Source organism: Trachemys scripta, chromosome 7, assembly GCF_013100865.1.
Source record: "Trachemys scripta elegans isolate TJP31775 chromosome 7, CAS_Tse_1.0, whole genome shotgun sequence".
Classification (NCBI taxonomy): Eukaryota; Metazoa; Chordata; order Testudines; family Emydidae; genus Trachemys; species Trachemys scripta.
Window position 1 is genome coordinate 8,859,537 of NC_048304.1, and position 15,730 is coordinate 8,875,266.

At 41.0% G+C, this 15,730-nt stretch overlaps 1 protein-coding gene across 7 annotated transcripts in view; it reads right to left on the bottom strand.

Moving 5' to 3' along the window:
* Positions 1–15,730, bottom strand: part of FRMD4B (FERM domain containing 4B) — a 198,044-nt gene that overhangs the window by 48,122 nt on the left and 134,192 nt on the right. For all 7 annotated transcript variants that reach the window (XM_034775352.1, XM_034775350.1, XM_034775351.1 and 4 more), the window contains 2 exons: positions 12,524–12,580; positions 11,394–11,416 (listed from right to left, as the gene is read on the bottom strand). In XM_034775352.1, coding sequence (XP_034631243.1) covers positions 11,394–11,416; positions 12,524–12,580 — 80 coding nt within the window. The remainder of the gene's footprint in view (positions 1–11,393; positions 11,417–12,523; positions 12,581–15,730) is intronic.

The window sequence follows — 15,730 nt, forward strand, 5'->3', positions numbered from 1 at the left end:
TCCAAACGGATAACTACAAAAATACGTATTTACTCCATAGACTGTACGAAGCCTTGACACAGATCGTTAGAAGAACAAGCGGGGAAAATGTTAAAACGGCACTAGCAATCTGACATCTGATCATTTCCAAAGGAGAACAGCGTCTTCCTTCAACTCCCCTTGTTGAGTTCTGTAGTTTTTACATCAAATCTTCCTATTTGAAAATGCATTTTCTCTCCCCTGTTGGTGACTGAAAGACCCGCACAAACAGAAAAAACTGGCAGATGTCCTACAGCTGCAAATCCTTACACAGACACACAACTTTTCGTGCATGAGCAATCTCTTAGCACGGGGGCCTATCAGGGGAAACAGTGAAAGTGACTATGCACTAAGTGCTGTCAAACATGTAAACAAATTGAAAAAAAAACAAACAAAAAAAAAAAAAAATATTTGCTCTCTCAACTTTCAGTTTGAATCCTCTAAGGGGTTACCTATAGTAGTATATAAACAAAAGTTCCAGCCAGAAATAGGCTTTTATCTCCACTGTGGTGACAAATGCTGAAGTGTAGCAGGGTCAGTGTGCAATGCGATAATGAATGCTCATTGGTTAGGCTGTGGGAGCCAAAATTATTCCTTGATGTAACTAAGTCAATGGAGAGACACTAGGGGTAAATTTGACCTCACATGCTCAGTTCAAACTGATAGCTAACTTTATCACACGGAAGACCTTTGCAGTCCATATTTTACAACCTGACCACCTAGTTCTGGAGGCTCTTCTTTCATTCTCCCTACAGTACAGACATGGATTTACTCAATAACACACCTTTATTGTGTCGGAGAAAAACAGAGTTCTCACTATTTGTTTAGGTACAGCAAGTCAGATGCTTTATTAACTCTCACAATTGAGCAGAGGGAGAGAGCTAAGCAGGTCTCTCAACAGGTAAACAATTACAGCAAGCATTTATACCTTTTGTTACAGACAATAATGAGCAACAGTTGCATTTTGTTTATACGTAGGTCATTCTGATATCTTGTTTTGCTCACTAATGAAGACTCTTAGTCTACATTCCATATTATCTACACAAGGTCGCAACAACTTCTCACACAATTCTTTCCCACTCGCCTCACACATTCCTCGCTTCTACAAATCTCGCGTTATTAGGGTTACAGTTAGCCTAACTCTTGCTAACGAACTGTCATACATTGCATCCCCTTCCTGTCAGTTCTTTCTCTGCTTCCACAATTGTAACTTGAAAGAGGTAAGAGGAAACCAGTCTAAATTCTGCTCTCGGTGTAAATCTTCAAGGAAACATGCTATTCAAGAGTGTAACCCAACTTGCTGGTTTTAACAGGTAGCCCTTTATGGTTTGGATCATTTGTGTCTCTCTCCCCTCTCAAACCAAGAAAGGTCAGAAGAGAAATTCAAGATAACAAAACTAAGAGGCTTGGAGTTTTCAGATCTGGATCAGCAATTTTCTTGGCCTTTTCGTCTGACTTCAGTATAATGACCTTCCAGTAGGGCTGGTTGAAAATTTTCCATCTAAACTATTGTTTTTAACAGAACATTTGATTTTTTTTTTTTTTTTCAAAAATGTGTCTGCTTTCCATAGACAATTTCAACTTTTGGTTGAAAAACGTAATGTTTGAAAAGTTTTCAATTCCGAAATTCTGACAAGGTGTCTCATGGGAGTTGTAGTTCAATTGCCTCATTTCCCCAGGCTCCTCAGCAGGACTACATCTCCCTTGATACACTGCGTGGCTCAGACAGCAAGAAGTAAGTTTCTGTAGTACTCCTCTCCCTCGCCTACACTCCCATTTTCTGAGCCGTTCTAACATCAAGACATGTTACAAAGCCTATCTGCTATATTTACCCAGGGAGAGGGGCAACTGCGAAAGGAGGGTCTTAGCTCTGTATGCTGGAGAGGTATTATGACACTGTCAGTAGATTAAATTTATTGAATGTGTTTTTATTTAAATTGTAATGCACGTTGCTTATTTTGCCAGGCGCATCATATTAAATGAACTAAATGAACAAATAAATAAAATAATATGGCCTGATCTTGCAAATCTTGATTCGTGTTACTTGTCCCATCCATTTCAAGTAAGCATTTCCAAAACTATGCCCATATTTCCATTGAGAAAAGTGTAGCTTACTTTGACCAAGAGAATTAATGGATTAGAAACAAAGGTCAAATGAGGTGTCTGAGGAAAAAGTTTATGTAAAGAGTTACTGTTGACAGGCAAAATACACAATGATTCACCTGGCAAACAAGCAGAAATACAGTCATATGAGCAATGCCAGAGTGTCAACAGTGATTTACGAGCTACCTGTATGCTACCTACAGTGCATTGACAATGGAATATTTTATTTTAATATTATTGCATAGACATAAGAACGGACATACTGGGTCAGACCAAAGGTCCATCTAGCCCAGTATCCTATCTTCCAACAGTGGGAATGAACAGAACAGGTAATGATCAAGTGATCCTTATTTAGATGTGTATTTATCAACCTGTATTTTTAATTATCATTTTTCATTGGTGTCTGTGAAATGTGCTAGACTGGCATGTCTGGAGATTGAAGCTCTCTACTAGGCCACCTGCCCTGCCACATCATCCACCAACATGCCCCAACCTCATTCCGGTGGGGACTTCTGTAGGGCTTAGAGAGAAGTTCACTCTCCATGCTCATCCAATCCCTGGCCTCTTTGCGGAGACTGACAAGGATATCTGCTCATTACTGGGATTAAGTGATGAGGACACGTGACTGCTGGGACCTGGAGAACTAACATATTTCACAGCCGACAGACAGTTATGACTTTTGTCGTTACAACCTGGGTTGGACTTCAGCTAGGAAGCTAGACAGGAAAGGCTTTGTATGCCATGACCAATCCTTCAGGATGCACTGTTTTTAAAGTGATGTCAGTCATAAGATGAGAAATATGGCAAACAGGTGCTATTCTACAAGACAAACAGCTCTGAACATCTGTAAAGCAGCCACTTGTTCCAACTTTTTGATAAAACATTCCTTTCTTGTAAACAATCTTCCAGTCTGTCCATAAAACAATAAGCTTTTCAAGTAAAAGTTGACCAAAGGTCTCATATGGTTGTTCTTTCACTCTTAATGTGGCGCACGTTGTTAACACTAGCTTATTATTGCTAAAACCAAAGTATTTAATTTATTCGTTTGTGAAATTTGGTTCTGGTGCTCCCAAAATTACAATTATGCTACAATTGCAGTCTGCAAGGGTATCTTTTAAACAAACTATTTCCTTTCACAAACTGTGTTCATCACCCATGTAAAGATAAACCCCAGTCTCGCATATATGTCAGCTATCAGGAATTCATTACATTGTCTGTGTTATGTTATGCCAGTCGGTAGTTATCTTTGCAGCCCACAGGCTAGAATGGAAATCCAATGTGTCAGCTATTTAAAGAAAATGGAAGCCCTCCTCCAGCAATTTAATTAACTTTCAGGCAGCCTGGGTTTGGCCTGGGTTTCAGATCTGAAATTACTGTGGAAAATATGATCTGAGATGATCTGCCAGAAAGTAAACTTTTAAAAAGGTAACTTTCCTGACACTGCACACAGTGCTTAATCTGATTTTAATCAACTTTTTCTTGCTGCTAGAAGCACAAGATTTAGGACTGTCAATCTTCATTTCAATTGTGCTCTGTCTGTTTCAGTCATGCCCCAGAAGCTATACAAACCTGAAGAGAATGGAACTCACAACTATCACGGATAGAAAATATATTCTCTTAAAAAAAAAAAAAGGATTATGCTATAAAGACTAAAGAAAACAAATAGATTGTACCACACTACAGTATGTATATAAGGAGGTTGATAATCAGGTCTCTCTATATATTACAAAGACTTTAATGCAGCATTAATAAAACAGTTTCATACAATATCTGATTGGTGAATATACTTATATTCTATAGGAGTTAACTGGGGAAAGATAATTTGCTAAATTTCCAGAGCAGCATCATGCTATATATTGCAAATTTACACTATGAATAATTACCAGAAGACCCAATCTATTAATTCATTACCCCTCGAAACAACATTAACTTTATACAAATCAAGTTAAAAATGGAGTCCCAAAAATGAATACAACACAAATATTTTTCTAACCATTAACTGTGCCTGAAGCTGCAACGTGAATCTAACATATACTACATACAAAAAGATCTTATTGGAATTTATAGGTTCAAGTCTTTCTCAACTGAGGATTGTAGCTTTTTCTGTTTCATCAAAAACATGGTAGTGCATTAAAGAATTAATGTGTTATTGGTGGGATTTTTTTGGGGGAAGGGGTTGAGAGGAGATTTGACGGGTTATAGGACTTAAGTTCAAGGATGCAATTAATTACAATGCACAGGGCACTGCTGAAAAGTGAATACAAGCAAAACATAATCTCTCTCTTTTCTTTGAACAAAACTGACCAAATTATCATTACTGGAAAACAAAGGGCCAAAGATCTGCAACAACCTAAAACAAACTCAGCTGTAATTCAATGGCACAACAGTAAAGCTATATCAAAGGTCAAGTGTCTGGCCATATCAAGCGTAACAACGTCACATTAAATACATGGATTTGCCATTCAGTGCGCATTGCTATGACACATTCTTACACATCTCCTGATAAACACATAGTATAATTATGCTGGCCGGGATCACAAATTTAGTAAACAGGAAAAGGAACTGGACTGCTCGTGATTGATAACAAAATGGGGAGCTGCATCATTTGCACTGTGTTGCCACCTCTGCTAATAACACTGGTCTACAATTTTTGAGAAGTCGTCTGCTTCAGAGATAAAATGTGCTATTTATTATGTATTTTGATGTGCTGAATTCAAATATGACAATTAAAACAACTGATTGGCTACTGTTTCTAAGATATTTAAGTTTTTACATTTTATGTCTACGTATATTTTGTAGATAGTAGAGTTTTAATCATAAATTGTAAACCTAGGTCTTTTCATGTGTTTACGGTTGCTTTACATGATAATATTTCACCTGTCCTGTTTATGTAACACTTTAAAAATCAGCAAAAGGGTTATATAAATAAAATTTATTATGAAACAAAAGGCAAAAAACTATTATGTACATAGTTCAGTCCTATTCAGTGTCTACTCGGTGCTTCTTGGCTTGTCTCTTGTATTCATTAAATGGAGCATCTCTTGTCACTGTCCAGCAATAGTCTGCAAGCATTGATGGGCTCCATTTGCCCTGATAGCGTTTCTCCATTGTTGCAATGTCCTGGTGAAATCGCTCGCTGTGCTCGTCGCTCACTGCTCCGCAGTTCGGTGGAAAAAAATCTAGATGAGAATGCAAAAAATACATCTTTAGTGACATGTTGTAACCAAGGCTTTTGTATGCCTTGAGGAGGTTTTCCACCAACAACCTGTAGTTGTCTGCCTTGTTGTTTCCGAGAAAATTTATTGCCATTAACTGGAAGGCTTTCCATGCCGTCTTTTCCTTGCTACGCAGTGCATGGTCAAATGCATCATCTTGAAGAAGTTCACGAATCTGAGGACCAACAAAGACACCTTCCTTTATCTTAGCTTCACTTAACCTTGGAAATTTTCCACGGAGGTACTTGAAAGCTGCTTGTGTTTTGTCAATGGCCTTGATAAAGTTCTTCATCAGACCCAGCTTGATGTGTAAGGGTGGGAACAATATCTTCCTTGATTCAACAAGTGGTGGATGCTGAACACTTTTCCTCCCAGGCTCCAATGACTGTCGGAGTGGCCAATCTTTCTTGATGTAGTGGGAATCTCTTGCACGACTGTCCCATTCGCAGAGAAAACAGCAGTACTTTGTGTATCCAGTCTGCAGACCAAGCAAGAGAGCAACAACCTTCAAATAGCCACAAAGCTGCCACTGATGTTGGTCATAGTTTATGCACCTCAAAAGTTGTTTCATGTTGTCATAGGTTTCCTTCATATGGACTGCATGACCAACTGGAATTGATGGCAAAACATTGCCATTATGCAGTAAAACAGCTTTAAGACTCGTCTTCGATGAATCAATGAACAGTCTCCACTCATCTGGATCGTGAACGATGTTGAGGGCTGCCATCACACCATCGATGTTGTTGCAGGCTACAAGATCACCTTCCATGAAGAAGAATGGGACAAGATCCTTTTGACGGTCACGGAACATGGAAACCCTATCACCACCTGTCAGGAGATACCACCGCTGTAGTCTGGAGCCCAACAGCTCTGCCTTACTCTTGGGTAGTTCCAAATCCCTGACAAGGTCATTCAGTTCACCTTGTGTTATGAGGTGTGGTTCAGAGGAGGAGGATGGGAGAAAACGTGGGTCCTGTGACGTTGATGGTTCAGGACCAGAAATTTCATCCGCTTCCTCTTCCTCGTCTGACTCAAGTGAGAATGATTCTGATGCATCAGGAACCGGCAGTCCTTCTCCGTGGGGTACTGAGCGTATAGCTGATGGAATGTTTGGATAATGCACAGTCCACTTTTTCTTCTTTGACACACCTTTCCCAACTGGAGGCTCCATGCAGAAGTAACAATTGCTGGTATGATCTGTTGGCTCTCTCCAAATCATTGGCACTGCTAAAGGCATAGATTTCCTTTTCCTGTTCAACCACTGGCGAAGATTTGTTGCACAAGTGTTGCAGCATGTGTGTGGGGCCCACCTCTTGTCCTGATCTCCAATTTTGCAGCCAAAATAAAGGTGATAGGCTTTCTTAACCATAGTGGTTATACTGTGCTTTTGTGATGCAAAAGTCACTTCACCACAAACAAAGCAGAAGTTATCTGCACTGTTCACACAAGTACGAGGCATCTCTGCTCACTTTGGCTAAACAGAAATGTGTCCCATTGCAAAATCAAACACTGACAAATAAGAGAGCACGACACTGTATGATTTCTAGAGCTGATATAGGGCAATTTGTTCAGCAGAGTGATGTAAGCTTCATTATGATTGCATCATCCATGACTTCTAGGAATAACATGATGCAATTCATATCATGTATGACGCAATACCCGCTTCAGATTGCATCATTCATTGTTTTGCCTAAAAAGCAAGTACTGTCCAAACCCAGTCACAGATTTATTCATATATCCAGTCAAAAATGTATTTTAGTCATTTCTGGTTTAAATTGAGATCCCTTCCCTTTATAACTCACTTATCCTCTGCCATTCCCAAATCAAGGGTCGTATATACTGACCCAATAGCATATCTTGAAAACTAGAGCCAATCAACAATTTTAAGCATCATTTTCGTTCTCAGTGACCCAGAATTAGTAAAGTTTGACTACATTTATTTCAGAAGCATTTTGATTGTAGAGCAGTGTAATTGCTCTTGTAGCCAGCAGTAACTTTAGACTACACATTAGAGGCTAATGGTGTCCGAAACACGACTAGCTGTGCTGACACTGACATCCTCCGTACAATAAACATACTGTGGGTGAAATTTTCAAAAGTGACTTAGAAGTGGGGTAGACCTCATCTACTTCAGAAAGATGGATTCCCAATGATATTTTTAGAAAGCCTTTGACAAGGTCCCTCACCAAAGGCTCTTAAACAAAGTAAGCTGTCATGGGATAAGAGGGAAGGTCCTTTTATGGATTGGTAACTGGTTAAAAGATAGAAAACAAAGGATAGGAATAAATGGTTAGTTTTCAGAATGGAGAGAGGTAAATAGTGGTGTCCCCCAGGAATCTGTACTGGGACCAGTTCTATTCAATATATTCATAAATGATCTGGAAAAGGGGTAAACAGTGAAGTGGCAAAATTTGCAGACGATACAAAACTACTCAAGATAGTTAAATCCCAGGCAGACTGCGAAGAAAGGATCTCTCAAAACTGGGTGACAGGGCAACAAAATGGCAGATGAAATTCAATGTTGATAAATGCAAAGTAATGCACATTGGAAAACATAATCCCAACTATACATATCAAATGATGGGATCTAAATTAGCTGCTACCACTCAAGAAAGAGATCTTGGGAGTCATTGTGGATAGTTCTCCGAAAACATCTGCTCAATGTGCAGCGGCAGTCAAACAAGCGAACAGAATGTTGGGAATCATTTAGAAAGGGATAGAGAATAAGAAAGAAAATATCATATTGTCTCTATATAAATCCATGGTACACCCACATCTTGAATACTGCGTGCAGATGTGGTTGCCCCATCTCAAAAAAGATATATTGGAATTGGAAAAGGTTCAGAAAAGGGCAACAAAAGTGATTAGGGGTATGGAACGGCTGCCATATGAGGAAAGATTAATAAGACTGGGAGTTTTCAGCTTGGAAAAGAGACGACTAAGGGGGGATAGAGGGCTATAAAATCATGACTGGTGTGGAGAAAGTAAATAAGGAAGTGTTATTTACTCCTTCTCATAACACAAGAACTAGGTTTCACCAAATGAAATTAACAGGCAGCAGATTAAAACAAACAAAAGGAAGTACTTTTTCACATAACGCACAGTCAACCTGTGAAACTCCTTGCCAGAGGATGTTGTGAAGGCCAAGACTATAACAGGGTTCAAAAAAGAACTAGATACATTAATGGAGGATAGGTCCATCAATAGCTATTAGCCAGGATGGCCAGGGATGGTGTCCCTAGCCTCTGTTTGCCAGAATTTGGGAATGGGCGACAGGGGATGGATCACTTGGATTACCTGTTCTGTTCATTCCCTCTGGGCTACCTGGCATTGGCCACTGTTGGAAGACAGGATACTGGGCTAGATGGACCTTTGGTCTGACCCAGTATGGCCATTCTTATGTTCTTATATGAGATATTAATATGGGGTAGCTATTTCAAAAATGCCTATGGGCCAGCTTTTTAAGGGTATTTAGGTGCCTAAAAATGCAGACAGGCACATCTGAAAATCCAGTTAGGCCCCCATCCGCAGCTTTAGAAGCTGGCCTCAAGTTCAATTTTCAAAAATGCCTAAGTGGCTACACCCCATTTTCAAAAGTGGCATAGGCACTTAGGAGTCTAAGTCCCATTGACTTTTAAGATTTTCTAAAAATCTAAGTCACTTTTTAAAATGGGACTTAGTCACTTACGCATTTTTGAAAATTTTACCTCCTCTGGAAATTCCTCTTTCTGAGCAAAATAAAGGCCTATCCTAGTTCTAATTCCTCAGGCCACGATTCTGTTGCCCATATTAGAATTAACCCGAGGAAGACAAAAATCAGAGGCTCTTTATCTTGCAGATGCCAACGGCCATTTTGCTGACATACTGCAAAGTTCGGGGCTTTTCCTTACAGTAGGATTTTCAAGTAAGCAAACACTATGTTCTCTGAAAATAACAGCTTTCAAAAAAAGTGCTCTCCCGCTCAGCAGTGGCTACAATTTCTTGGAACATGATTGTTCCCTTCCCTCGGGCCATAACCAACCGTCAGCCCGCATGCAAGACTCCCACTGACTTCAATGGGAGTTCAATGCACAGATCAACATCAGGATATGAGCCATACTTTAAAAACCTTCAAACCTAATGACTCCTTTCCCATCCACAGCTTCAATTCGCAGGTCCAAAAAATTCCTTTTACCACCAGATGTGTGAAAATCAACCAGGCACAGAAGGGATCACATAACACACACTGATGTGTAGCCCATTTTCAGCTCTTTGCAAGCAAATCCCTAAGTGATTCCTGTATGTACTGGAGGTTCATTAAAAATAAAACCCCACATTAAAAAGTTAATTGTCGCAATATCAAGTAAACAAAATCTCATGACAGCCACTGTCCAAACTGATTCAAAATCCAGTTCCAAACTGATGATAAATAACTAATACCTCAGAAACCAGATACTGATAATAGGGAAGATTTCTTAAATACTACTACACTTGCATAAATAATGACACTGTGTCTGGAATGTCTTCTTCCTATCAAAGGAGGGTTTGGCACGGAAGACCTGTTTCATAATATTTTTGTAAGATATGCCAGTAACTGAGCTAGTTTCTTTAACACTGATGACCCAAATAATCACTCTTGAGGTGCAGAATCGAATTCCTTCTTTCGGCTATAGTATTCATCTAGAATAGTCTTGAACACACATTTGGTTTTAACTCATAATTTACGACCCATTATGGAACAATTATAGCAGCTGCGCCTTTGCACAAAAAAACACTTCCAGGGTGGGAGTGGCACTGTAAAAAGGAAAGTCTGAAGTAATCATTTTGCATTTCAGTAGCACCTTCCCTGTGATGACCTCAACACATTTTTGCAAACAGGAGTGAGTTAAGCTTCACAGCATCCCTGTGAGGTAGGGAAATACATTATCCCCATTTTTCAGATAGGCAGATGGAGGCACAGTGAGTTTAAGTGACTTGCTGAGGGTCAGAACTGGGGACAGAACTCCCGGGCCCAGTCCAGCATTTTAGCCACACGATCATCTTTTCCTCTCAAGGGCCTGACCTTGAACCAAAACCAGGGGAGTTTTGTGACTGACTTTGATGGAAGAAAGACTAGGCTCTTGAGGAACAGGGCTCCTGGTTAGAAGAACCCGAACTTACTTGACAACTATCCCTTTATTACCAAAAGCTGAAGCAAACTATTGCTGGCTTTTGCAATCTGAAGCAAGCTGTTAGTTACTGCAGGCAAGCAGGTAGCTCAGTATATCCTGCATTTACAAAGCATGTCACTTGAAAGCTCTTGTAGCAGAAGTGTAAACAAGCCATCCTTCCGATGTGGAAATTCAGCCAGTAGTAAAACATTAACATGACTAAAGCTGACCTTTTGAATTTCTGTTTGTTCAGTGAGCTGTTTCTAATTGAAGGTCTCTTCCCTCAGCTCCTATTGCTTTTACTTTTTTCCCATAGGCCGGTTATTGCACCCAAGGAACAGGTAGAAAGTGATTTTGTGATTTCAAGGGTAACTGCTGTCTGATTATGCGGCATTAGAGAGCTAAACCCAAGCCACTCCGAGTCTCACACCAGCTACAATACAACTGTCAGGTCAAGTGCATGAAGGGTGAGGCCCCTGCAGGGCAGCTGCAAAAGAAAGCACCGCATTGATCTCCAAAGCAGGCAACTGACAAGCTCCATCTTTCTGTGCATGCATTAGCACTAGGCACAGACAGGGTCGTTAGGAGCTTCACAAACATGGATCCAAGACACAGGACAGTCCTGGTCTCTAATGTGAAACGGTTGGTAGCATTTATTTAGTCCCACCTTCCAGAAACCGCAGATTAGGTGGTGTGATTTGACTTGGATAGTTTGGAACAGAAAGTTTGAATCCAGAAGCCATTCACAAAACATTCGCTTCACCACACGAACTCTGGCTTGGCAGTGATTTTACTTTTTCGGTTACTGCACGAGGCTGGATTTTTTTCTTTCCTGCTGATGGTAGTAAAATGATTGCTTAAAACACAAAACAAACCGAAGAAAGATAGTCATTAAGCACATACATTTTATAAAGAGAAATGTTATTACCTGGAATAGTCGCCTTTAGCTTCCTACAATTGAAAAATAGGGACAAAATTAAAACACGATCTCTTCAAAAGTCTTGAGTATTAACTTTGCTATTCTCAGCATTGTTAATTTTAGCTTTTTGGCTAAATCCTGACTTCAGTTCGAGTCATGCTACCCCAAGGAAGTCACTGGAGTTGCAGGCATATATGTAAGAGAGCAGAATTTGGCCCCTAGCATTTCCGGCTGTAGATTATCCACCTGCACCAGTGCTCACGCTGCTCCCAAAACACTGCCAAATTTCACATTCAAATCCCATGTCACTTACTATTGAGAGATATAAACAGAAAGGCCCATTCTCTCTACTTTAATCAGCTACATCCAACGAAAGGCGAACATTACAAGAAGGTCAGCGGTTGTGATAGGTCGGTGTTCATTCAAGACAAAAACAATCATTCACACAGCCCAGCCAACACAACCCCACCTTGCATTTGTCAATGAAAACTTAGTTAAGCCATTTTTAAGAAAGAGGTTGTGTTCAATCACAGATTGTACCATAAACAGATTGTAAATCTAATGACAAAAAAATAACAAGAACCAGGTTAATGATTTGACATAAAATTCATGGTGAGGAAAATATTTATTTTTACCAAAACAGAGAGAAAAACAATTAAGAGTTTTTGGTGGTTTTTTTTAGTCCTCTTGAAGGAAAATTCGTATGAATAATGTAATAACTTTTAGCTACAGTACTCTATTTCCCTTTCCCCTCCAACATCTCCTGCCATAAAAACAAACACGTGTCAATTATTTGTGGCACAGGAGGAAGTGACAAACAGGTGAGAAACCTGCTGTAATAATGTTTTCACTCCTCAGCTCACAGAGATCTACAGACCTGACTGTTCAATGATCTTTCTTACAGAAAAAGGTTACACTTGATTTCCCACTCTCCAACCTGAATTGTTTGAATAGTAAATTCCCTAACTGGCCGTAATAAAATAGCAGCTCCCCAGTCATTCACAAACAATATGTTTGTAGTGTAGACAGTGCAAAATGTAGCACAAATAAACCACAAATTGCTGCAAACGTGCCTAAATTTCAAAGTTGTGGGTTAGGTTAAAAAGCAACTACACACACACAAGAAAGGATAATCTTACCTGTAAAATCAGGGCTGCTAATCTGAAGATTGTCTCACTTTCTACCTCAATCTGCCCCTGTTTACGTAAAGAGGAAAACATTAACATGCATATCCTGACTCAGCAGTGAAGGGACACAGCCCAGGACTACTGAATCTGGGAGGCTGTCACATTACTCTGTACCTCTAGGTCTCGCTCAATTGCAGACCATACCACTGCCATGAGGGAAGGGGGGAGGGAAGAATTCCCAAGTAAAGTTTTAGTAACTCTGCCATTTGTGGGTTTGATTTTTTTAAGATGAGTTCAAGAAAGTAAATTCTGAAAACAGGATTCAGGGAGAGAAGAGAGGTAGCTGCTATTTGAATGTGTCGGTGGTGTGGAATGAATCACTTCTTTGTCTCTGCAATTTAGTACATTCAGGCCCTACAAGTTTCACCAGACCAGTTGGCTGCACTCAGGTCCCAGATACGATATTTCGCTGTTTGATGTGTGTCTTTGTCTCTTTCTCTCTCTCCCTAGTGAAGCTTCCAGTCACCACTCAGCTTATCTTGTCATTGCATATTTTCTGCATAAAGCTTTACTGATTGCAACTAACCCTGTCAGAGCAAAGGGGTCCCAATCCTGCACACCTTAAACATAAGGAGACGTTTGAGTGCACAAGGGACGTGGGATTGAGCCAAAGATATGTACGTCTTAAAACATGGCAACTCCTCAGGGCAAGGATCTAGTTCGTTATTTGTTTGTAAAGTACCATGGACCCCCCATGAGGCTGCATAAATATTATTAATAATCATTAGGTAAAACATAACACCATTCAGACTACACCCACTTTGCCGGATCAGGCCCGTAAGAAGAAAAGACGCAAAGTAATTATTTTACTATGACGTTCAAAACAATTTCTCAGAATCCTTGCCTCCTAGATGTTCCTTCTTCACCCAACTCAAGGGAAAGCAACTTGCCCGACTGTTACCCAGCGATGTGCCCTGACAACACCACACACCCAGTAACATTAGAGATGTACAGTAGGTGACCATGCCCAAACACTGCTTTGGCAAATGCATAAACTCTCGTAGATCCTCCTGGCTACAGCCTTGAGTCCAAACTTACGAAGTTGGGCATCCACATGTGAAGAGGCTGGTCCTGGTTCATCAATGGTGAATATTAGTCACTGCTGTAGCACAGGGGTAGGCTACCTATGGCATGCGTGCCGAAGGCGGCATGCAAGCTGATTTTCAGTGGCACTCACACTGCCCGGGTCCTGGCCACCAGTCCAGGGGGGCTCTGCATTTAATTTAATTTTAAATGAAGCTTCTTAAACATTTTAAAAACCTTATTTACTTTTCATACAACAATAGTTTAGTTATATATTATAGACTTAGAGAAAGAGACCTTCTAAAAACGTTAAAATGTATTACCGGCACGCGAAATCTTAAATTAAAGTGAATAAATGAAGACTCGGCACACCACTTCTGAAAGGTTGCTGATCCCTGCTGTAGCACATCCAAAGGCCCAGTGAGGACCAGGGCCTGGGTTTGTACAAAACCACACAGCAAGACGGAGCCCCTCCTCAAAGAGTTTACAAGCCAAGACCCTTATCTTGCAAACACCACACCTTGGCACATGTGAATGGCCCCATTCTCACCTTTGTCAGGCAGATGCATAAAAGTGTTTGCAGGATCACATTCCACACCAGCAGTTAGGCATGGGGCAGCATCAGGCCGCTTACGACGGGCTCCTGGGTTAGGGAAATTATCCCCTTGCCAATTGTATAAAGGACAGAGTGGGGCCAATGAATTTTGAGCAGTAAATATTTTCATTTTTACAGGGGAGGATATTGAACATGTGACACCTGCCTCTCATAACTCAAGTTTAGGCACACTCCAAGCCTACTGGGAATTTCAGGAGTTCTGCGTGGCCGAGGTAAGATGCAGTAATGTGATGCCCCAGAGAATTACAGAGAGCTATCAAGAGTCCAAGTCTGCCTCACACGGCTCGCCAGGTTAATGCAGTTTCCAACACATTCGTTTCCATAGCCAACGATACACAAGGAAGTGATGTGACTAGCATCATGTCTGGCTGCCTTTGACTTCTCTCACCCTACAGATCAGATACCCAATTTTGCAGCTCCATGAACTGGAGTACGAGATCGAGCAAGACTTAACTCTACAACCTCTGGGATTGTAATCCAATGCCTTAACCACTCAGCCACCACGGCTCACAGAGAGAGATCCTGAGCCACATTGCTTTACAGTAGCTGAGGTCCACCGAGGCTGAATTCAAAGTGAGCTGGCAAATAATTCACAGTTTTCACAGAAAGGGCATTTGCTGCTGGTGCTGCTAGCAGTACAAGTCATTCCTCTCTCTCCCTTCCCCACTCCCAGCAAGTCTGTCAAGAACATTAGACTACAAGGAATTTTCCCCTTCCAACAAGTGTTGCTACTATGACAGGGAAGTCATCTCTAGGCCGGCCCCAGACTAGGAGCATTCTGTACAGATGTGTTTTATTCACGCCAAACAAGTGTCGCAAATAACAGAGAAAAACAAGACAAAGCGTTGTGTTGCACCGAAAATACTTTCCTTCACGTCAGGCACATTTAATGTGGATTCCAAAGTAAAAAGCAATGCCTCAGATCTTGAGCTGCCACCCACCAATGGGTGCTCAGCTAGGGTGACCAGACAGCAAATGTGAAAAATCGGGACGGGGGTGGAGGGTAATAGGAGCCTATATAATAAAAAGACCCCAAAATTGGGACTGTCCCTATAAAATCGGGACATCTGGTCACCCTAGCTCAGGATGAGGATGTAAAAGTAGTTTCAAGACCTTTGTGCTCCCCTGACTTGACATCAGACTCGTCCACTAATGCAATTTAGAGTTGCCAAAGGCCTCAAAAGGGCAATTATGGCAGGGGATCTTGGACTGCAGATGGTCACAACCTCTTTCCCTACGCCAGGCCCTTTGCAGCAGCCCCAGGGCAGGGGGCGTAGGAGCCTCGGTGGTAGGCGTGCCCACAGGAGGCATAGAATCATAGAACTGGAAGGGACCTTGAGAGGTCATCTAGTCCAGTCCCCTGCACTCAAGGCAGGACTAAGTATTATCTAGACCATCCTTGACAGGTGTTTGTCTAACCTGCTCTTAAAAATTCCCAATGATGGAGATTCCACAACCTCCTTAGGCAATTTATTCCAGTGCTTAACCAACCTGACAGTTAGGAAGTTTTTCCTAATGTC